This window comes from Colossoma macropomum, unplaced genomic scaffold (assembly GCF_904425465.1).
Source record: "Colossoma macropomum unplaced genomic scaffold, Colossoma_macropomum, whole genome shotgun sequence".
Classification (NCBI taxonomy): Eukaryota; Metazoa; Chordata; class Actinopteri; order Characiformes; family Serrasalmidae; genus Colossoma; species Colossoma macropomum.
In genome coordinates this window covers 3,470,797-3,495,393 of record NW_023494790.1, presented here as the reverse complement: position 1 = coordinate 3,495,393, position 24,597 = coordinate 3,470,797, and the positions used below count along the sequence as shown (strand labels likewise).

The following is a 24,597-nucleotide window of genomic DNA, read 5'->3' as shown; positions in this document are numbered from 1 at the left end:
CACAGAAGAGCTCGTCCCCACAGTCATGTGTGAAGGCTGAGGCCATATTTTGAGGTAAAAAAAAAACGTTTTTCTGCTATTTTAACTGCAATAATCTATACATGACTATGAAATATATGAATTAAATGACATAAAGAAAACAAATGCCAAATAAATATTATATAATGAAAGTTGTTGTCCCCGAGAATTGTGTCACTGGTGTTACTGCATAACAAAAATCTCTTATTTTGAAATAAAAGTCACACTGATGACATCACTCGACTTGCTTTTACCTGTTTTCTGAGGATCTATGAAGAAAAGCTCATGGTGAGTCCACTGTGTCTTTCAGTTATCAGAGATTTTCTCATTTAGCTCATGATTTCATATGAAGCTTTTAGCTGAAGTCACTGGTGTGACCGACTTTATTCTGAGGTAGTTGTGAAAAAATAGAACGCAAATGGATTAAATTCCATATTTTAGTGGATATTCCATGATTGAGAACATGTGGTTTGATGTTCTGTAGCAGCCATTCTGTAAAATGCATTGTTCATTAAAAATGTCTCTGGTGTTTCCTTTATTATGTGGAACACCAATGAGGATCAGTAACACCAGTGACTCCTATGGAGAGATAGAAAAGTGGCCGTTTCTGTAGGATGACCCATGCATCCCTCCACCATGAACAAATTATGATATTTAATAATGGGAGCTTATGCAAAATGATAGTTTCGGACCTGGGCTCTTTAATATCAGCAGCTAATGTGCCACCCAGGAAACAACAAAAATCTAGAGCCGGTACTAGACATGTAGATTTTCTCTGTGTAACAATAAACATTACAATTGGTAGAGTGTGGTGACGTGTACAGCTGACTTACGGTAAGGTGTGTTGAATGTACAGGTAAATGCAGTTGATATATTTTTGTCCACTAGAGGGAGCACACAGCCACTTGCTCAGTCTTACAGGGGAAGTCCATTGATTTTTGATGTAGTAAAATGGTTAGTCCAGTTTAATGCCTCTAAAAGTAAAGTAAGAGTAGAAATTTAAAACATGATTAAAACAATATATTTAAAAGAGAAAATCATTCAAATTAAATCAGAAATTAAAATTAGGATGGTTAAAATAAAAACTGGTGGTACTAGTGGTAAATAAAATGGCTGAATTTGTGTTGCACACCTGGCAACCCTGGGTTCCTATCACCATCAGTGTTAAAAGAAAAAGAAAATAAGAGGAAAAAATTAATCTCTATCACATCAAACCGCTCTACATGACTTGACTTCTCAACTATTGAAGAGTGCAGAAAAATTTTTAAATTGGGTGGACTTCCCCTTTAAACACCGGCTTATCTGTGGAGCCCCGCCCCGCGCTGTGGTAACTGCCTACGTGTACTTTCACCGCGTGTCCAGCAGAGGGCGGGGTTGAGACGGCTATTGTGTGCACAGCGGCCGTGTAGGAGTTAATTATCATTAAAAATACGTAAAAAGACAAAAATAATAACGATTAAATTTTCTCAATCGTTTTGTTTACTTTGTTGTCACACCCAGAGTCGGATTATCAGACATTTCTGTCTGTGAATCTGTGAAAAAAACATCCCTCCTTCTTCCTTCTCGGTTGGCCGAGTCTCATTAGCCCCATTCAGGCGCGCCCCCTGCGTGTTCGTGTTCTCGTGAACGCGCGCGGTGTAGAGTCCTCGTGGTTTGTTGAGTGAGTGAGTGAATGAGGAGGACGATGGGTGGAAGATGATGGTCAAAAGATCTGATTTAACGCAGTAATCGATCGTTTTTTGCGGCTGGAGTTTTGCTTGGCTTTGTTGTTTCGGGATCTGCTGGATCTCCTGGATCTGCGAGGAGGTTTTGTGACCGCATGGCTTTTGTTTGAGGAAACAAACGGGACAATAACATCGGTTCTCCTCTTTCTTCTCTCTCTCTGTCTGGGGAAAGCAGCCCCGGGGTGCTCTCCTTTCTCCTGCGCTGGTTCCAGGTTCTTCCTGCTCCAGGATGTCTTCTTCTGCCAGCGTGGATTATATTGCTCCTTGGTGGACTTACTGGCTTCATAATTTCCCTCACGTCAACCTGAGGCTGCAGTCTATTGACAACACCTTCAAACCCCAGGATGAGGACTACCAGCAGGTCAGTGGTCAGCAGCAGGCTTGTGGGAAGTGCTGCAAGGGTGGTGTTTGTAATGTGCACAATAACTTTGCACTTTGACAAAGAAGAAACTACACAGTTTTAAAAATATAAAGGTTCCTCAGTGGTTCTTGGGCATATAGTTTTGGGGAAAAAGTCTTAATATCCCTTAATATCCTTAAAATAAGGACGTCCAGACTTTCATCAAAGATCATGCTCGTCCAAAATACCTGAGGGCTAAAATATTATTCACAAATAATTCAAAATATTAGTGCTTGGAATCAGAGCCTTCTGTGAGCCACTGTGTTTCCTATCACAGTATAAAAGATACACGAGGCTCCTGTTACTTTATCCCCTTAAAGGCTCAGGCTTATTACTCAGTAACTACAGGGACTTCAATACAAACGAATGGAGTTATTCTTAGTTTATAGAAGCGTGTAATAAAACTTTGTTGAGAGGTTATTCGCTGAATGATGGCGCACGTGCAGGGGGAAAAAAGCACATGAATTCCGATCTGAGTGTTTACATTAAGGTTGCATGGCCATGAATCGGATACGTATCCGATCTAGGACCACATATGAAAGGCTATGTTCACATTCTTGCCCTCATGTGACTCAGATCTGATGTTTTCAGAGCTGTGTGGACACAAATCTGATCTTCTCAAATCCGACCTGAGTCACTTTCATATGTGGTCCTAGATCGGATACGTATCTGATTCGTGGCCATGCGACCTTAATGTGACGCTAAGATCGGAATTCATGTGCTTTTTCTCCACTGCGTGTGCGCCATCATTCAGCGTTACCATGGCAGCAGCGCCGAACAGAAGTTAAAGCCTGTAAAGGTGGAAAAGCAGCTCATCTCACCTTTTTCTCCTTCGTCTCGCTCTAATAATGAAGCTGAGAGCTGATCAGAGTTAATGATCTTCTCAGCGAAGCTCGTTCTGCTCGTTAGTTTGTGCTGATGATGAACGTGATTCATTCACGTGACGTTACTGAGTAGGATGAGCTCATGAGGGTCATTTCAGGACGCCGGTTCGTCACATTAATGACAGATTAGAATCACTTACCTAAACGAGTTTCAACCGTCCTGTCAGAGAGATCAGATCTGAGCAAAAAATCGGATTTGAGAAATGAGGTTTGTAATGTGAACGTAGCTAAAGTGACTCAGGTCAGATTTGAAAAGATCAGATTTGTGTTCATACAGCCCTAAAAACATCAGATCTGAGTCACATTAGGGCAAAAAATCTGATTTGTGCCACGTCAGCCTGGTAATGTGAACGTAGCCTTAGTAAATCCAGTGTCTGTCAGCACAGGAGCTGAAGTTTGACTCTATTCTTCTCTTTTCTGGATTATTTTTCATCTAAAATGAAATGCTGAAGCTCCAGAGTCGGAGATGTGATCAGTCACGCAGCAGTGCAGATGTTGTCACCAGCAAAACAGGAAGAAAAAAAAAGGAATTAGTAACTAAACATGAACGGCTAAAATGGAACTGAGTAAAAACTCCATTGCTTACTAATATATTTGAGTGAAAGTGAAAATATTATGATTTGAAAATACTCAGAGTACAAATCCATACAGTATTTTACTGAAGTCCATGTACCCATGTTCCCACCTCTGCACAGCGCCCTGCATGTATCCCTTCACAATGAATGGATTTTAAGGCCAAAATCTTCTCAAAACTATCCTAAAACAGTGGCTGTGTTTACATGCAACGATTTTTGCCAATCCGATTGAATACAATCCGATTACAGATGTAGACTGAGGTGTTTATATGCACTCTATTCAACAATCTGTTGGAAAATCTTCGTTTACATGCTCACTACAAGTAATCCGATGCAAAATGACGCGCATGCGTGGAGTAGCGCTTAGAGTAAACGTTACCATGACAGCGAACATCACGTGAAGTCCAGACCAGTTTCTGCTCCGCCATGTTGAGCGGTGTAAACTTTCGCCGTGACGCGACGCACATGCGCAGAACATACTTACACGTTCCGATTGGAATGTAATCGGATTCAGGCGTTTACATGGCTATTATTCTTCTATTTAACGGATTATTTAGAAGTTCAGTTGAGTTTAAGCTGATGGACTTTGAGTCATAAGACTGTGGTTCATCCTGAAATGTCACTAATTATTGACAGTGGAGTCTAAAGGGCATTTCACATGGCTTTTTTCCTTCATTGTGCCAGTTTAGACTGTAACGGGACTTAAAACATCATTTTCTCTGAATTCATGGTTCATTTCAAACAATTAAGCTCCAGTAAAAAAGGTAGATTTAACTGCTGCATAAACAAGGGAAGAATAGAAATGTTGAACATGTGAATAATTCCATTAAGACATAATTTTAGTATTAATAATTATGCTCTGATATGAGTGGGCCGATGCTGATATCTGATATTTTTCATGTACATATCTGCCGATGCCGATACGAACACATCCATTTGAGTTGCATAATGCAAAACGTCCTGCAACTCACTTGAAACTCAGCCGCAACGGTTGCAAGCGCCTCAAGTTAATGAAACAGCTAATCAAAGTGAGACATCAGGTACACACTAAAGGAAGGGCTCTGGTTTTGTTTAGAACCATGAGTTGTATAGAACCATGAGTTGTATAGAACCATGAGTTGTATAGAACCGTGTGCGTTCTTACATTGTTCTTTGCATGGTGAAATGGTTCTTCAGATTGATGGAGAATGTGTTGGATATGGTTCTGTATACCAGCAAAAAGGGCTTTTCTATTGTTACGATGTCGATCTCATAACAGTAGCAGAACCCTTTTTGGTTCTGTGCTGATCCATGCCAAAAAGGTTCTGTACAGAACATAGACAACACATTCTCCATCAATCTGAAAAAAAAATTTCACAATGCAAATAACCATTTAAGCATGAAATGGTTCTGTGTAGAACTCGTGGTTCTAAATGGAAGGATTTCAAATGTAGAATGTAGAAGCTGGGACTGAATCTGGATCAGCATTACGGAGAAATATGACATTTATGAGTTTTAAATGCTGTAAAATGAATAAAATGCAGATGTTTTAGTGTTTTAGTAACTCAGCGTCACTTAAACATTCAGCTGTTCTGGAGTTCACTCAGCACATCATCAGATATCAGTCAGATCTGAACTGATTTCTTGTTTTGGGGAAATATCTGCTGGTACCAAAGTGGTTCTGATATTATTGTGTAGCCCTAAGACTGAACGCGCAGTGCTGATGCTGGGTTATTATATTCAACTACATCATTATCATCGTTAAAACGAACACTAGCGGTGAAAAAATGTTCTTATTTACTGTGTTAAAAATAAAAACATGAAGGCTGATCAAAGCTATAATGTTTACTGCAACACTAGATAAACAAAGTAGAATTACTGAGAAAAAACTTTTAGTTTTATGTTGTTGTTTTTTTTTTTCCAGTGTGTGAATGAGTTCAGAAGTGGAACCCGGTTCTCAGTCCACTGTTGTGCTAATTTTATCCTAGGCTTATAAAATACCTGAAAACAGAAGCTAAATAAAAACTAGAACTATTGCTTTAAGGAAAAATGGACCATTGACACTGAAACTGAAATGAAAAAATAAAATGAGAAACGAGTGAAAATCTCTAAACTGTAAAAACCCTGAGCTGCTCTGAGGTCAGTGCAGTGGTCAGTCAGTGTGTCGAAGGTTTCTGTGGGTTAAAGTTGCACATCTGCTTCCTCTCAGCAGTGCAACTATGAAAACTGCACTATTAGATGTTTTTTTCAAGGGTTCTTTAGTGAAGGCAATGGTTCTATATAGAACCACAAAGATTTAAAGAACCATTTAATGCATCATCCTTTTGCATACAGCAGAATCTCCTATCAATCTGAAGAATGATGCAGAGCATTTAAGCATGCAAGTGGTTCTTTGAGTGCTCATGGTTCTATATAGAACCACTGTCTTTACTAAAGAACCCTTTTTTTAAGAGTGGACATGTTTAACTACAGAATGTCAGTGATGGGAACGAGAAGTTAACTCCAGCTTCAGCATTCAAAGTGTATCATCCTCATACAGTAATCGTCCCAGAGTGACCTCTGAGTAACTCCCACTGCCGGACCAGCACCGCTTTCCCACAAACCCGCTGAACCACTGAGGATCTGCTGGCAGGACATTCCTCCAGCCTTCAGTGAGCCACACTGAGAGAGAGAGAGAGAGAGAGATTAGAGGAAGTGGGGGGAGAGAGCTTATTTCTGTAGTTGTATGTTTTCTCTAGCCTGGCTTTGCACGGTGAAACTTTCCTACAACTTTAGTTGCTTGAAACCTTTATGAAACTAAATCGCACTTGAGTTGCATAATGTAAAGCGTCTTGCAACTCACTTGAAACTCAGCTGCAACTTCAGCTTCATGAACAAAGTTTCATGAAACAGCTAATCAAAGTGAGACATCAAGTACACACTAAATAAAGATGGGGTCTTTCTGTTTAGAACCATGAGTTCTGTATAGAACCATTTGCAACCTTAAATGGTTCTTTGCATGATGACAGTTCTTCAGATTGATGGAGAATGTGTTGTATATGGTTCTGTATAGCACCAAAAAGAGTTCAGTTGTTACATTGTTAAGCTCATAACAATAGCAGAACCTTGTTTGGTTCTATACAGAACCATTTTGAAAAGGTCCTGTGTAGAACATATACAACTCATTCTCCTCTGAAAAAAAACACCATGCAAATAACTGTTTAGGCATGAAATGGTTCTGTATAGAACTCATGGTTCTAACCAGAACCATTTCCTTTATTATAAAGAACCTTTGATGAACCATTTTTCTTAAGTGTGTGGGCTGTAACCATGAATGACTAAGGCTTAACAAACACACGATGGATTAAAAAATGAAAATGAAGTGAAGAACGCCACATGTATAAACGTAAATATGTGCATAAATATATATAAAAAGTAAATATATGCATAAAACTCAGCTGGAAAATGATATGAAGACAATAAAAAAGCTGCAATTATGAGTCGTCCCAGATGACGGCGGCTAATTTGGTGTAATCTAGTGGAGTAACTCATTGTTTTGTTTTATGCAGCTGTCAAGTTGCACTGAAATTGTTGCAGGCAATTCACAACGTGCAACTAGAGTCATAGAAGCGTCACCATGCAGTAATAAGCCAGCGTAATAAGGCTTGTGTGATGAATCTGCTAAATACTGCTTCACCGATTCATATAAAACCATGTTAAATGTTGTTCTGCTGTGGAGCTCTGAGTGAAAAATTGTATGTCTGGTCTCTGAACTGTGTTCAGACAGAAATTGCCCGAGAGCAGTAATTAAAGTCCTCGTTAAGAGCTGCTGTAACAGATAGCAGAGCTTCTCTGTGAACTGGTTACTGCAGCAGCGTCTGTATCCAGATAATTACATCCAAATACACGCGCTCAGACGTACAGTCGGTAATGATGCGTGTTGTGTTTCTCTGTAATGAGTTTAGTGAGCGATGTTTTGGCCGTGTGTCGAGGGTAGAGGGCAGTGCGCTGTGTTTAGGTGATGTCAGATTTTCATTGTTTTGGTATTTTTCCCCCAAAGCATTAACTAATTGTAGTGCTGAGCCCAATAGCATTTCACAGGCTTTGAATAACCACACCCCCCACACACAGTGCCACCTTTAAAGAGCCCATTGGTCCCACTTTAGCTGCTATAACAGCTTCCACTCTTCTGGGAAGCCTTCTACAGTATTTCAGAGAGAGTCCGTGGGAGTTTCTGCCCATTCATCCAGAAGAGCATCTGTGAAGTCTGACACTGATGCTGGACGAGAGGGTCTGGCTCACAATCTCCGTTCTAGTTCTTCCCAAAGGTGTTGGATGGGGTTGAGGTCAGGGCTCTGTGAGGGTCAGTCAAGTTCTTCCACACCAAACTCACCCAGTCAGGCCTTTATGGAGCTGCTTTGTGCACTGGGGCTCAGTCATGCTGGAACAGGAAAGGTTCTTCCCCAAACTGTTCCCACAAAGTTGGAAGTGTACAGTTGTCCAAAATGTCTTGGTGCTGAAGCATTAAGATTTCCCTTCACTGGAACTAAGGCTTTGGTTGTGCTGGGAAGGGTTTTGGTTGTGCTGGGAGCAGTTTTGGTTGTGCTGGGAAGGGTTTTGGTTGTGCTAGGAGAAGGTTTGGTTGTGCTGGGAAGGGTTTTGGTTGTGCTGGGAGAAGGTTTGGTTGTGCTGGGAAGGGTTTTGGTTATGCTGGGAGCAGTTTTGGTTGTGCTGGGAAGGGTTTTGGTTGTGCTGGGAAGGGTTTTGGTTATGCTGGGAGCAGTTTTGGTTGTGCTGGGAAGGGTTTTGGTTGTGCTGGGAAGGGTTTTGGTTGTGCTGGGAGGAGTTTTGGTTGTGCTGGGAGGAATTTTGGTTGTGCTGGGAAGAGTTTTGGTTGTGCTGGGAAGGGTTTTGGTTGTGCTGGGAAGGGTTTTGGTTGTGCTGGGAGCAGTTTTGGTTGTGCTGGGAGCAGTTTTGGTTGTGCTGGGAGAAGGTTTGGTTGTGCTGGGAAGGGTTTTGGTTATGCTGGGAGCAGTTTTGGTTGTGCTGGGAAGGGTTTTGGTTGTGCTGGGAAGGGTTTTGGTTATGCTGGGAGCAGTTTTGGTTGTGCTGGGAAGGGTTTTGGTTGTGCTGGGAAGGGTTTTGGTTGTGCTGGGAGGAGTTTTGGTTGTGCTGGGAGGAATTTTGGTTGTGCTGGGAAGAGTTTTGGTTGTGCTGGGAAGGGTTTTGGTTGTGCTGGGAAGGGTTTTGGTTGTGCTGGGAGCAGTTTTGGTTGTGCTGGGAGCAGTTTTGGTTGTGCTGGGAAGAGTTTTGGTTGTGCTGGGAAGGGTTTTGGTTGTGCTGGGAAGGGTTTTGGTTGTGCTGGGAAGAGTTTTGGTTGTGCTGGGAGGAGTTTTGGTTATGCTGGGAGGGGTTTTGATATACTAGGAGGGGTTTCAGTTGTACTGGGAAAGGTTTTGGTTGTCCTGGGAGGGGTTTCTGTTGCGCTGGGAGGAGTTTTGGTTGTGCTGGGAGAAGTTTCTGTTGCGCCAGGAGGGGCCTCAGTTGCCCTGGGAAGGGTTTTGGTTGTGCCGGGAGGAGTTTTGGTTGTGCTGGGAGAAGTTTCTGTTGTACTGGGAAGAGTTTTGGTTGTTGAAGGTCTCTTGGAGTGATGGATGTGTTTTTCTCTTCTATGTCATGTGGCTCAACTGCATCTCCAGATTTGTACTCTTGCATTTTTATGTGGCCTCCAGATATAATCCTGTACATAACTGCCAATTAGGATTGATGCCTCGGCAGAGATTTCCATGAAGATGAAAAGCTGAAGAAATGGTGCCTTATGTCCTTTCAGACATGCTGGTTAAAAACAAGACACTGCATCTTCTTCTCAGCTCTGTCCAACACGTCCCCACCAATTCAGCGCACTCGATAATTAAATGTTATCAGAGTGACAGAAGTGCTGACAGAGACAGGCCTAATTATCCACCGATAAAGCTCCTGACAGCTGCAGAGGCGGCTCCAGGTTCTCAAAAGTTTGGGGACACCTCACTTTTCAAAGTGTTATTAATGAAAATTTTCTTTGTTGGTTTTCAGTGACTGACCGTATTAAAGGCTAATCGGGTTTATTTAGAGGAAAAGAAAAATACGCCTTCAAATATTTGGTGACAGTGTTGGTGACAGTGCTACTTTGGGATTAAAGCCAAGCTTTTGTGATGTCAGATTTCAAGACTTTGGAAAAGAAATTCTACCTGTTTCTCAAAACGTCTGCATAATTAAATGGTTAAAATGCAAAGTTAGCAATTTTAAGCCTAAAACTATCTTTTACTTTAGCTTTTTTCTAGTTTTTTTATTGTATTATTTGTCCTCAATTTAATTTTTTAATATTTTTTGGTTTTTTTTATTTGTATGTTTTTGAATTTTCATTTTTAGCTTTTTTTATTCCTACCCCTTTTTACTCTGTTTTTATTATTTTTTTTTATTTGTCTTCTCCTTATGTTATGTGAAGCACTTTGAGCTGCATTTCAGTGTGTGAAAGGTACTACATAAATAAAGTTTATCATTATTATTAAAGTCACTTGTGACTTTTTGGAGCATTTTGGTGTGAAATCCACTGTCAGAATCATTCACAGTGATGTTACCAGAAGTTTTTGTGCCGAAAACATATTTTTAATAGCTATTCATGGTGGAAGGATACATGCAGGGTGTTGTGAGGCAAATAAAACTTTATTTTTTTCATATTTTCCATCATCAACATTCCATATAAAAAGACTCGTGTAGGTTCACTGGTGGTTTTGGACAGTAAATAAAATGTCTATTTGTGTTGTAGTCATGGCGACATCTGGTTCCTATCACCACCACTATAAAGACATCTGAACCATTTCACACCAGACCACCCTGAATCACTCTGTTTACATCTCAACCCCTGATATATGCTGAAATTTTGAAAAAATGGGTGGAATTCCCCTGTACATCCTGCCTTATGGGCTATTGTTCTCATTGAATTGGAAACAGTGAGACTCTAACATTCCTCACCAAATGAAACAAAAATGCGAGGTGTCCCCAAACGTTTGACGTGCAAGATGTATTTGCATGTTGCCATGGTAGCACCTAGAATAAAGGAAGAAAAGAGTTAGAAATGAGGTCACCTCTTTGCAGGTCATGTGACTCCCTCCAGGCCGTGAGTGGGTGCTTTCTGTGTATCGGATGGGTCAGAAGGTGGCCGTCCGTATGATTACTCTCGTTCCTGCGGGAGCGTGGCGGCCAGCAGCTGTCTCCTCTGGAGGACGGGAAGAGGAAGCGGCTGTTATCCATCCCACAGGGATTCACTCACATTCACTGGGTTAATGGCTCAGCAAACGCAGCGTGCAGGGATAAAGCCTTTGTGTAGTGATTGGATTTGTTTCACAGCCCTCTGTTATTCTTCACACAGGCCAAACAATTTGCATGTAAAAGGTCGTCCTTTGCTAGTTGATCAGTTTACGCAGCGTCAGCAACAGTTTACAAATCCGCCTTATTACAAATCCACTTTATTACAAATCCACTTTATTATAAACCATTACATTCTGCTTCCACTCACTGGCCACTTTATTAGAAACACCCACCTTGTGCTTCCCCTCACTGGCCACTTTATTAGAAACACCCACCTTGTGCTTCCACTCACTGGCCACTTTATTAGAAACACCTACCTTGTGCCTCAACTTACTGGCCAATTTATTAGAAACACCTGTTTTGTGCTTCCACTCACTGGCCACTTTATTAGAAACACCTACCTTGTACTTCTGCTAACTGGCCACTTTATTAGAAACACATACCTTATTCTTCCACTAACTGGCCACTTTATTAGAAACACCTACCTTGTACTTCTGCTAACTGGCCACTTTATTAGAAACACATACCTTATTCTTCCACTAACGGGCCACTTTATTAGAAACACCTACCAAGTGTTTCCACTCACAGGCCACTTTAGTACAAACACCCACCTTGTGTTTCCACTAACTGGCCACATATCAGAAACGCCTATGTTCTCCACTCACTTGCCCCTGCATTTAAATGTATTACTCATTAATATTTATTTAGTAAATAAAATATTCCCTCCCTTAGAATTGCCAAGATCTCTGGGTGAAATGTTGCTTTAAAGGGACACATCCTACCATTTTCTTTCATTTTAATTTCGCTTTGATTGATTTATAACATTTCTGTGGTTTCCTAACCAAAAACAGCCATCATTCATTTTGTATTTGTTCATTTTTCAGCCTCTCTTTAGCTCTTAAAATTAATCAGGCTGTTTTAGGTTTTAGTTACTGTGCCTTTAAGACAGGGCTCTTTTCTGATTGGTCTGATTGGTCCTGTATTCTGCCTTATTCAAAAAGCTGAAATGCTCCTTATAACTTCAGTGGAAATGGGTGGGGCTAAACTGCTGTTGAATGCTTGATAGGCTGATATATATATATATATTTATGTAAATCTCGGACTGTTTTTGCAGCTTGATTTACATGGACGCTGTCGCCAGGGGAGCGAGGGGTATGTTTACATAATATATTGAACAATATTATTTAAAAAACACGAAATAAAGTGCGCTTTTCTGTGATGTTGGCCCTTTAAAAGAAGAGTTTTAATGCGTAAATTGAAGAAGTCAGTCTGACGGCACTCAGACCACCACAGCTCTGATAGTTCTAATAAAACCAGATCATTTCCTTTGGCTTTGCGTCAAATGTTTCCCACCATGAATCTGTGAAATGAAGTTATGGACCTCAGAGAATTACCCAGAACGACATCCAGAGCTAATTATCCGGCCGTGTTAGAAAAGACAGAACACCCTGGCGCTGCTCCGGCCCTCCAGTAATACATCCATGCTCTGAATAATTGCATTTTGTTTGCTCAGAGGAGCGTGAGGAAGCTGGTCCACACAAACTGAGAGAGCGCACCGCCTCTAATGAACGCTGCTAAACATTCAAACCTCTCGGATTAAAGCGATAATTCAGCAACAAATCACATATACGCAGTTTTTCCCCTGTAACCACTAGGGGTGGGTTTACAAAATCGATTTTTCGATTCAAATCGATCTTCAAGTCCAGTCAAAGTTTATTATGTAGCGCTTTTTACAACAGGTTTTGTCACAAAGCAGCTTTACAGAAAAATCCGAGTCTGAGCCCCCATGAACGTCGCCAATGGCGACAGTGGCAAGGAAAAACTCCCTAAGAGCAAGAGGAAGGAACACTGAGAGGAACCAAGACTCAGAAGGGGAACCCATCCTCCTCTGGTCGACACCGCATAGCAAACAGCGTTAGAATAAAATATTAGAATTCAAAACGGGGGAAAAACAGGCAGAGCAATGGTTAATTAGATAGTTTGAGTCTGTGCAGCATCAGGAGGGTCAGTTCATGAGGGTGAGGTTTGCACAGCGTTGTACAGCATGAAGCTCAATAGTGGTCAAGCTGGTCCAGGAGGCTGGCGAGCAGTGGCAGGTCAAGGCAGAAGAAGCGACAGCATCAGACGCACAGGATGGGCAGCTGTTCAACACGGCAAAGAAAGGAAAACACAGAGAGTCAGTTCTGTAAAGAGAGACTGATCACAGATCACAGTGTTAACAGAGCAGCAGAGACTCCAGCAGGTCTAGTTATTACAGCCTAAAAGGGAGAAACATCCGATATCGATTCATGTAGACCTGAGATCGATCTTTAAAATTAGCCTATTTCTCCCCCGTGTACACATAAATCTTTAACCCCCTTTAATCTCGCGTGACCAGCCATTGTTTTTTCACACCACGAGATCTTGCCTGCACATCAGTTAAGCGTGGCTGGAGCTCAAGTGACGGCACTCCAGAACCTGAAAGCAGATGTGTGGTAACATTTTGGATTCTAAAACCATCACGGTAGGAAAGAGCTGGACACAAGCAAAGCCATATGTAAGCTGCGCAACATGGAGGTGAAAAGGCGACTCCACCCTGATATTCAGAAGACTCCAAACGACCTGCAGTAGAGAAGACATTTGCGATGAAATTACCTTCCAAAGCCAAAAAATTACTGAGGCTCTGGTAACTTCTGTATGTAAGGATATACGTCCATTTGGGGTGGGAATCTCTAGGCACCTCACGATTCGATTACGGTTCAGAGGCTGCGATGCGATTATAAAACGGTTATCGATGCATCTTTTTTTTCTATACAGCATTTCTATTTTCTTACTGTCTGAGGACTTGTAGTTTTAAAACAAAGTATTTGTAATGATCCATAATTTACTTCCAATATCTTTTATTAATAAGTCAAATGGAAGTGATGTGGCTGAACTAGTAGGCTCTCATTCTCTGCTCTTGACTGGAGTACATGAGACACTGCTGCCACTCATCTGTGATAAAATGCGCAGTTACGGTGAAGTAAGGTCCAGTGGTGATGGATGACCACGCAGCGCGTTACAGCCGTCCTGCCCGCTTGCTTTAGTGATTTTATCACTTCGGTTTTGGTCTCGTTGTAGAGACGGGGCGTGTGCAACATTGCGAGAAAGCCCTGTTTCGCAACGACTCTACAGACTGCAGGTCGCATAGCAACGATGCGTTATTCGCATTTATAAGCAGCGCAGTTTCCTGGTACGTTAAATCTGCAACGAGAGACTGTCAAACACTAAAAAGTTGCGAAGACGAAGTCAGTTTCTTTTTTGAATTTCCCCGTTCCACCTTAAATGGTGCCGCATTTACATTCGGCGCCTCAGTCAGAATTTAAGGTGGAACTGGAGAAGCGACTTCAGCCTCGTAAAACAGTCGAACGCTGAGACATTTAACAATAAACTGATCTACTTTTGAGGAAAAGTGTCCTGAGGGAGATGGGAGGAAAGCGGCTGTAGCTAAACCTTAAAGCAGAGCGGAATAAATCTGCGTTTTCGTTTATATTGTTTAGCCTAAACTAGGTCATTATCACATACTGAGACATACTGGACCTTAAATGTTGTGGCTCCCAAGGTGGTTTGACTTTGTTGAAAGGCAAAATGGCTCTTCTTATCATTTGTGTTGTGACTCCTGACCTAACCTGGCTTTAATGCAGAGGCTGTCGGTCGGATTTCTCACTCATCCAGTAGTGTTTTTGTTGTGTGTCGCCACAGACTGTCCGGGCGCTGCACTTACCCACTTCCAGGTTCCGCCTTTTGCGTTCCGTCAACATTACGGTATAAATGAAATATTTAGAAAATCGATTTTTGACATTTGTGAACCGATTCAGAATCGTTCACGTCCGCATCGCGATGCATCTAAGAAATGATTTTTTTCATGCACCCCTAACGTACATACAGCGTTGCTGAAAACGATGGCTTCCCGTTTGGGAGCCACGTTTATATTTGACCCACACGTAAACATTTGAGTGAAGTGGCCGTTCCAAACCTGTACGCCGACGTGAAACATTGCGTCGCAACTTCGCTTAAGCCGTCAGAGAGGGTCACCCTAACCGGTCACAGCTGGGCATCCAGAGCAGTGGATTCGTGCCTAACAATTATGGCTCACTGTATCGACGACGAATGGGGGCTCATGTTTCATGTTTTACAGACAACGGCAATTAAAATCAGTCACACGGCCAGTAATCTAGCTGAACTGTTGTCCGAGGCGATAAGAGTGGAAGCTTGTAAACAAAGATCCAGCTATCGTGACAGACAGCGCTGTGAACATGACCCCTGAATTAACTTACACATTGGCTGTTTCACCCACACTCAGTTTAGCCTCACAGGCAGCTCACAGAATTCCTCCTGTTGCGCGTTTGCTTGGCTGAGTGAGGCACAAACTCAAAGAGAAGCGAAAGAGACTTGGGCTGCCTGTGTCTGATCCACTCAGACCAGCGCAACACACACTAACTCACCACCACCACCACGTCAGTGTTACTGCAGTGCTGAGAATGATCCACCACCCAAATAGTACCTGCTCTGTGAGGGACCATGGGGGTCCTGACCACTGAAGAACAGGGTAAAAGGGGGCTAACAAAGTATCAGAGAAACAGATGGACTACAGTCTGTAACTGTAGAACTACAAAGTGCACCTATATAGTAAGTGGAGCTGATAAAATGGACAATGAGCGTAGAAACAAGGAGGTGGTCATAATGTTATGCCTGATCGGTGCAGATCATTATATTCAGTATTGTGTGTGTTGTGTGTGCATGTGGTGTGATTGTATCTAGAACAGGGGTGTCAAACTCTTAAAGGGCCACATTAAAAATCTCAGCAAATCTGTGGTCCAGCTGTGTTTTATTTCATTTTTACTTAAAATAATGCCCTGACCCGACCGGGCCGTTGTTTATTCAAAATGTGCCAAAACTGCAACAGCAAAATATGCATTGAATACTTATTCAAAAATAATTCTAAACAAAAATAAATTGTTTTAGGTAGTTTTAATTGCCTATTTGCTTGAAGAAGACACCAGGCATCTTTTCTTTTTGTGTAACTGCAGGTCCATAGATTGTTGTTCGGGGGGTCTGAGTGCACACTATGTTGCAGTGCATGCTGGGGATTGTAGTGCATCTCAGGGTGAAACAGGGCTAATAAGAATAGAAAACAGGACAAATTGGACTGTGTCACGGGCCTGACATGTGTTTGACACATGGTACCTAGAACATTCTGTTCTGCCTATTTCTGTCTATCCCTGCATGGTCATGTCTGTCACTTGTCGTATGTAGGCTGGGCCTAATTTTAGCATCAGTCCAGCCTGTATAATCATGACCGTTCATTGATTAACAGCCTGGCTAAATGTTTGGTACCTGCACACAAGAAATAAAACATATTCTCCAGACATACAGCTGCTTATATATATATATATATATATTTTGCCTCACAACATCGTTGATGTATCCCTCCTCCATGAATGGAGTTTTAAAATATATTTTAGGCCCCAAAATCTCCTCAAGACAGTCACAAAACAGTGTCTCAGTCATCAGGCAGTGAATTCATAACCATTTCATGTAGTAACTTTCTGTGAGGGAGCTTTTAGAGGTGGACGTCTGGTTCCTATCACCACCACTGTGAACAGTTCTGACTCTGTAAGTTTCTCTAGAACAGAGCGTTTCACACCAAACCACTCTGAACGACTCTGTTTACATCTTAAGCATTTAATTATGCAGGGAATTTTGAAAAATGTGCTGGGATTCCCCTTTGATGGTCCACCGTAGAATCTGAGGAGCAGGACTGCTGATCTGGAATTAGACTCCTTCCTTGTTTATGGTGATTAATGTTAAAATAACTGAGCCTGGAAGTTTCTCTGCTGGCGCAGAGCTGACCGAGCCGATGAGGCAGAGGAGGCAGAGCTGTCAGGCTCTCTCTCCCAGCAGGAGGTGGACAGTCAGATCAGCCTGCCCGCTGCTAAAGCGTCTCTGACAGCGCAGACAGAGCTGCTCAGTTCCAGCCTGTGGGGATTTCTCTGTTCTTCTGTTCTAGCAGCTCCTCGTCCAGCGCCGGAGATTCCCTGATTGGTTACATCAGGTGAGTCAGAGTGAAGGCAGTGCAGGTGTTCAGAGCGCAGGATCCTCCCTCTGGGACTGATGGTGTAAAGGCAGAGGTGTGATTTAATTGGGGACGATGCTTAAAGGAATGATCTGAGTCACATCGTCAGTTTTCCACTTACCCTCTCAGGGTTATTATAGGCTTTAAACTGTCATTAGTTTGTGTTTTTATTTAGTTTCTCATTTTGTTTTCTGATTTCGGTTCATCTAAAACCCTCCTATTTTCTTTGAACCCATTCAGTGTTTAACATCTCTAAATATTAATGATTGACCTTTTTTTCCTTTTTCAGAGAAAACAAAGTACCCAACATACAAACTTGGGTAACAATTTTAATTCTAATAATTTTCTGGAGGTTTAAATTTCTGGGGCTAAATTGACCCCAAGGATAAAGATAGTAAATTTGAAGATATCAGGAGGGTTAAAAGGGCATTCATAGTTTTCAGAATATAAAAACAAACTTAAAAGTAATAGTTTTTTTTAAAAAAAAAAAGTTATAGCTTTCAGAAAACAAAACTAGTAATAGTTCTCAGAAAAAAAGCAAAACAAAGTAATATTTTTTCAGAAAATAAAAACAAAACTATAAGTAATAATTTTCAGAAATAAAAACAAACCTAAACGTAATAGCTTTCAGAAAATAAAAACAAAACTAAAGTAATAATGTCAGAAAAAAAAAAACTTACAGTAGTTTTCTGAAAATAGAAATTAGAATAAAAGTAATGGTTTCCAGAAAATAACAACAAAACCAAAAGTAATAGTTTTCAGAAAAATAAAAACAGAACTAATTTAATAGTGTCAGAAAAAAAACAAACTAAAAGTAATATTTTTTTCAGAAAATAAAACCAAAGCTGAAAGTAATAATTTTGAGAAAATATAAACAAAACTAAAAGTAATTTTTTTTTCAGAAAATAAAAACAAAGCCAAAAGGAATAGTTTTCAGAACATAAACTAAACTAAAATAATAGTGTACTAAAAGTAAGTTTTCAGAAAATAAAAACAAAACTAAAGTAATAATGTCAGAAAAAAAACTAAGTAATAGTTTCCAGAAATAAAAATAAAGCCAAAAGTAATAGTTTTCAGAAAATAAAAAACTAAATTAATAGTGTCAGAAAAAAAAACAAAACTCATAGTTTTCAAGAAAAAACAAAGCTGAAATAGTTTTAGTTTAATTTTTATTAAGTTTCAGTTTTAGTTTCATGTTGATAACCGCTGGTATATGATGAGTGTGGAATAAAGTTAGCGCAGCCGTAGACTGAGCTCGACTCCAGGTCTCCTTAAAGACGGCCAAACACAGCTGGAATCCACCTCTAAAATAAAATAATTTTTGAATTTTCGTCTATTTTTGTTTTCAGGAGTGTTTCAGCTCCGCTTCGCTTTTACTTTTAATTTTTGGGTAAAGTGCAGTACAGGGCAGCCAGTCAGAACAGAGCTCATTTACATGTGTCAGTCTTAAAGGCGCAGTAACAAAAACAGCCTGTTTAATTCAAAGGGATAAAGAGAGTTTGGTCGTGTAGAAACGACTGTTTGGTAAATAAAACCACAGAAAGGTTACATACAGTCTTTAATACGACTGATTAGAGCTGCAAATAAAACTCTGCAGGGTAAACCTGGGTGTTTTTCTGTCTGTTATCTGTTTGAAAAATAACACTTTCAGGTTTATGTTTTTGAAGTCAGAGCTGTGTCCAGCTGTTCGTCCTGTATCAGCGTCTCTGTACGGCTCTGATCTGAGCAGCTCGTTATGTGTGTTAGTCAGAGTCAGGCGCAGACGAGGGGAACAAAAAGACATTCAGCTACACGACGTTTGTGTCTGGCTGTTCTCTCTCTCTCTCTCTCTCTCTCTCCTCTCTCTCTCTCTCTCGGCCTCCTCAGATCGTCTGTTCTGCCTCACTGCCCTCATTCCAGTCCTGTCTTCTTTTCTGTTCCCCTGTTCCTCTCACTCTTTCTCTGTTCTCTTTCTTTCCCACTGTATTCTTCTCTTAATGGCCACCTCCTGAGGGAAAGCAAACAAAGCAGTTGTTTTGACCAGGCTCGGTGCCAGAACTAACTCTTGAGCGGGGCAGCTGAAACCACGGAGGGGCCAGGGGGATTGCAGCATCTCCACACGGCACAAAAAAGCTAAAGAAGCACACATTATTAAGGAGAGGATCTGCAGGAGACCATTACTGAGTCAGTACTGAGTCCTAAATGAGAGCAAGACCTAGTCCACATTAGAACGAGACTGAGTTAAGACAGAGTCCTCAATGGAGAGTTAGACTGGGCCAAGACACAGTCTAAATGAGAGCGAGACGGAGTCAAGACAGAGTCCAGATGAAATCGAGACGTGTCAAGACAGAGTCCAAATGAGATCGAGACCAAATGAGATTGAGACCAGGCCAAAAGAGAGTCCAAAGTGAGACGGAGTCAAGACAGTGTCTAGATGAGATCGAGACAGAGCCTAGACAGAGTCCATGTAAGTGTGAGACCAGGCCAAGACAGAGTGCAAATGCGAGCGAGACCGAGTCAAGACTGAGTCCTGAACGAGAATGAGACCAGGCCAAGACAGAGTCCAAATGAGAGTGAGACCAGGCCAAAAGACAGTCCAAAGTGAGACTGAGTCAAGACAGAGTCTAAATGAGAGCAAGCCCGGACCAAGACTGAGTCCATCTGAGAGCGAGACCGGGCCAGGACAGAGTCCAACTGAGAGTGAGACCAGGCCAAGACAGTGTCCAAAGTGAAACCGAGTCAAGACAGCGTCCAAAGTGAGACCAGGCCAAGACTGAGTCCAAATGAGAGCGAGACCGGGCCAAGACAAAGTCCAACTGAGAGCGAGACCAGGCCAAGACAGAGTCCAAATGAGAGCGAGACCGGGCCAAGACAGAGTCCAAATAAGAGCAACACCGGGCCAAGACAGTGTCCAAAGTGAGGCAGAGTCAAGACAGACTCCAAATGAGAGTGAGACCGGGCCAAGACTGAGTCTAATCTGTGTGTACTAAATTAACGCCATCAAAAACAAGTCATAATGTGTAAAGACTTAGGCAGCATTCACACACCACCATTTTAAACTTGCGGCTGTCTGTGTCTTAAGCAGGAAGTGCCTCTTATGAGGCAGGGTGACAGTATGTATCTGCTTCAAGTGCTTAAGAAACTCCTTTTTCACATTTTTCCAAAATGTTGATTCGCACAGGATTAATATAACCTGAAGTTGTTTCTAATGCTTGTTTTATGGAAGGCAAAATCTTATTGACTGACATGCTGCTTTCAGACGGGACTAAAGTCACTCAGAAACACCAGTAGTGCTTTAGTGCAACTCTGGATTCTGAAGCAAATGGCGTTGAGGTTAGAAGGTTTTTCTGCGTCTCTGTCGAGAACATCAGTTTGTTGCTACAGTTAACTGAGAAATAGCCTTTCTTGCTCTCATTCAGCCCCATTTTTGCCTCCGTCTCTCTCGCTCTTCTACCAGCACAGACTCCCTGTGGCGTTTTTCCTCCGTCAGGCAGGCCTGTGGTTTCTCCACTGGGAAATGTGCATGCTCATTAAGGGGTAAACAGGAAGCGGTTTATGACTGATTAGCCGTGCTACTACTGTCCGTCAGACAGGCGTGACGGTGGAGATCAGTTATAGACTCCGTGCTGCCCGCTGTATGATGAGCTGCTGCTGTTTTGGACAGTGACAGCGACAGTGAGAGGCAGTGCAGTGGGCTTCTCTGAGTGCTCCTCTCTCTGGCTTTGAGTTCTGTTATGTGTGCAGTGATGCTGATACTGAAACAGCCACCAGCTCTGAACTGCGAGAGACAACCAGTCTTGAATGGTATAATCATTGTTTATGTAGTTACAGCACCAGAGAACATTACACTGAGGCTTTCTGCCATGATGTACCGTTACTGACCACAAGGGTTTTTAAAGGGGCTTTTATTTAACTGGAGAATGGTGGTGTTTGGTGGAGTATGATGGTGGAGAATGATGGTGGAGAATAATGGGGTTTGGTGGAGAATGGTGGTGTTTGGAGGAGTATGATGGTGGAGAATAATGGGGTTTGGTGGAGAATGGTGGTGTTTGGAGGAGTATGATGGTGTTTGGACAGTGTTTTCATTTGGTGGAGAATGGTGGTGTTTGGTGGAGAACGGTGGTGTTTGGAGGATTATGATGGTGTTTGGACAATGTTTTCATTTGGTGGAGAATGGTGGTGTTTGGTGGAGAATGGTGGTGTTTGAAGAATGTTTATGTTCAGTGAAGAACAATTGTGTTTGGTGGAGAATGGTGGTGTTTGGTGGAGAATGATGGGGTTTGGTGGAGAATGGTGGTGTTTGGAGGAGTATGATGGTGGAGAATGATGGTGGAGAATAATGGGGTTTGGTGGAGAATGGTGGTGTTTGGAGGAGTATGATGGTGTTTGGACAGTGTTTTCACTTGGTGGAGAATGGTGGTGTTTGGTGGAGAATGATGGTGGAGAATGATGGTGGAGAATGATGGTGGAGAATGATGGTGGAGAATAATGGGGTTTGGTGGAGAATGGTGGTGTTTGGAGGAGTATGATGGTGTTTGGACAGTGTTTTCATTTGGTGGAGAATGGTGGTGTTTGGTGGAGAACGGTGGTGTTTGGAGGATTATGATGGTGTTTGGACAATGTTTTCATTTGGTGGAGAATGGTGGTGTTTGGTGGAGAATGGTGGTGTTTGGAGAATGTTTATGTTCAGTGGAGAACAATTGTGTTTGGAGGAGAATGGTGGTGTTTGGTGGAGAATGTTTCTGTCCAGTGCATAATGATTGTTTGAGAATGATGCTGGAGAATGTATATTGTTTTGTGGAACGTTGTGGTGTTTAATTGGTTAATGCTTTTGTTTGGTGAAAAAGTGTTTGTGTTTGGATGAATATGATGGTATTCATTTGGGCAGTATTTTCATTTGGTGCATTTTTGAAGCATGATGGTGTTTGGTAGACAGTGTTTCATGTTCGGTGGAGCATGATAGTGTTTTATGGAGAGTGGTGGTATTTAATTGGATAATGCTTTTGTTTGGTGAAAAACGTTGGCGTTTGGAGGGGCATGAGGATGCTTGATTGGACAGTGTTGTCGTTTGGTGAAAAGTTATGGTATTTAAGGAATGATGGTGTTTGGTGGAGAATGATGGTATTTGTTTGGACAGTGTTTCTTTTTGGTGGAGAATGATGGTGTTTGGTGGAGAGTGGTGGTGTTTGCTGGGAAATATTTATGTTTGGTGGAGAACAATTGTGTTTGGAGGAGAATGTTGGTGTTTAGTGGAAAGTGGTGGTGTTTAATTGTATAATGCTTTTGTTTGGTAAAATGTTGGTGTTTGGAGGAGTATCATGGTATTTGTTTGGACAGTGTTTTTGTTTGGTGGAGAATGGTGTTTGGCGGACTATGTTTCTCTTTGGTGGGGAATGATGGTGTTTTGTGGAAGGTGGTGGTATTTAATTGGATAATGCTTTTGTTTGGTGAAAAATGTTGGTGTTTGGGGGAGCATGAGGGCTGCTTGATTGGACAGTGTTTTTGTTTGGTGGAGAGTTATGGTATTTGATGGGAGAATGATGGTGTTAGGACAGTGTTTCTATTCGGTGGAGGATTATGGTTTTTGGAGGACACTGTTGATGTACAGTGGAGAATGATGATATTTGATTGGACAGTGTTTCTGTTCGATGGAGAATGATGGTGTTTGGTGGAGAATGGTGGTGTTTGGTGGACAGTGTTGGTGTTCAGTGGAGAATGATGATATTTGATTAGACAGTGTTTCTGTTCGATGGAGAATGATGGTGTTTGGTGGAGAATGGTGGTGTTTGGTGGACAGTGTTGGTGTTCAGTGGACAGTTTGCTGCAGTGGTGCCTTAATGCCCTGTAGGACTGTAGCTGTGGTTAACAGTTCAGAAGAAGGAACCTCCTGCTTGTGCAGCGGGTCATATCGGGTTACCTGCCCAACCTGTAGTGCAGGTGTGCTGTCTGAACTTGTCCTGTGTTTGGCATGTGTCCACCATCCTAACACTGCTGTCCTCTCTCCATCCACCACATCTCTATACATATCTCAGATTACACAAAATACCAGGAGAACAAATGGATATAGAATAGACAGTCCTCAACCTCATCGCTGTGGTTTATTCTCCCAGTTTAATCTGTTTATTAATAACAGCGCTGAAGTAAGAGAGATCGGAAAACGGTCGTGCAAAAATTAATTAAGACACCAATGTTCAAAGTGGACCTCAGGGAGAAACGAAAATAAGAAATGCAGGATGTGGGTCCTTTGATAGTAGTAATGAGTTTATTTATCACCTACAGCACAGAGTCAGTATTTCAGACTCGAGCGTCGCTGTAAAAGTGGAAAGTCTCAGTTTGATCGTGCTTTCGTCTCAGCAGAGTTTCTATTCCGCAGTAATCCTCCTCTAATCCGGTTATTCTGATCTGTTTATCGGTGTCGGTGTTATCTGACAGAGGGGAGCGTGCGGCTCTGAGCTGTGAAAGACGAGTTTGTTGTGTTTGGTATGTGGGTCTGTGGGAGTGAAGCCTGAAGCTCTGTGAGCTGCTTGGATGACAGAAAGCGTTTTGTTCTCCTCCTCCGGCACAGCTAAAGTGTTGTTCAGAGCGTTTTAACTGTGCAGAGTGTCTGATATCTGTCTTTCATGGAAGCCTGATCCTGTCAGGTAGAGGAGATGAACAGTCGTTCTCGGGTTCTGGCAGCATTATGTCTCAAAAGAATGACTTATATTCTCAAAATAATTACTTATTTACATTGAAATAATGTCTTGGGGTGTTTTTCACACCTACCTTATTTGGACGTTCAGACTTTTCAGTTTGGTCCGAACCAAAATAGCAGGTGTGGAAGTTCGGTTCGGACCTTGGTCAGGACTTTCAGGTGCGAAAAAGCCCATGTTCATTTTGTCACTGTCTTTCTATCATTTTGTTTCTTTCTCTCTCTCTCTGTTCACCTGAGTGCACTCTGATTTTCACTGCTCTGCTGCTGAGAGAGGTTTTTCCTTCTTCCTCTATCATATCATCTTTTCTTCCTGAACAGGACCCTCACCATCACTGTTCCCCCTCGGAGGTGAGGCGTTTGCAGCTTTGCAAAAAAAACAGGTCTCAAAAAATCCCAAGATTGTGAGCTGGGCTACATGACAATATCGTTGTCATGACAAATAACATCACAGTAGGTCGTAGTAAGCTTTTCTGAGCATATCATGGACACTGTCAGTACTTAAACATTACTTAGCAACTGCATGTTTGAGTAAAAAGAGAGCATAATTAGTCCATTTAATTAGATTAAATATTATGACATATCGAGTAAAAGAAGTATCGTGATATTACATTTTGCCATATCGCCCACCTCTAACTGTGTAAGAATTCTTTGGTGGCGAGTTAAAATCAGTGATGCTGGAGCACTTAATTGTAGTTTTACTATAACAGAAACCGATGGTCGGTTGTTACTGTTTGAAAGAGACTACTGTAGTAGTTTTGGATCTGTTTACCGTCATGGCTAAAAATCCACCAATAGGAGAATGAAACAGCTATAAAACCTCCAACAGGAGAACGACACGGCTGTAAATCCTCCAATAAGAGAGTGGCACGGCTGGAAATCCACCAATTTTAGAACAGCATGGCTAAAATTTCTCCAATAGGAGAG

The 24,597-nt window shown here is 41.8% G+C and overlaps 1 protein-coding gene across 3 annotated transcripts in view; it reads left to right on the top strand.

The window, feature by feature from the left end:
• The first annotated feature begins 1,632 nt into the window (after positions 1–1,632).
• Positions 1,633–24,597, top strand: part of ttyh2 (tweety family member 2) — a 115,557-nt gene continuing 92,592 nt past the window's right edge. For 2 of the 3 annotated variants that reach the window (XM_036571928.1, XM_036571927.1), the window contains exon 1: positions 1,633–2,103. In XM_036571928.1, coding sequence (XP_036427821.1) covers positions 1,972–2,103 — 132 coding nt within the window. In that variant the 5' untranslated portion in view covers positions 1,633–1,971. Of the gene's footprint in view, positions 2,104–16,868; positions 16,980–24,597 lie in introns of those variants that run through there. The other variant, XM_036571930.1, reaches the window with a different exon arrangement.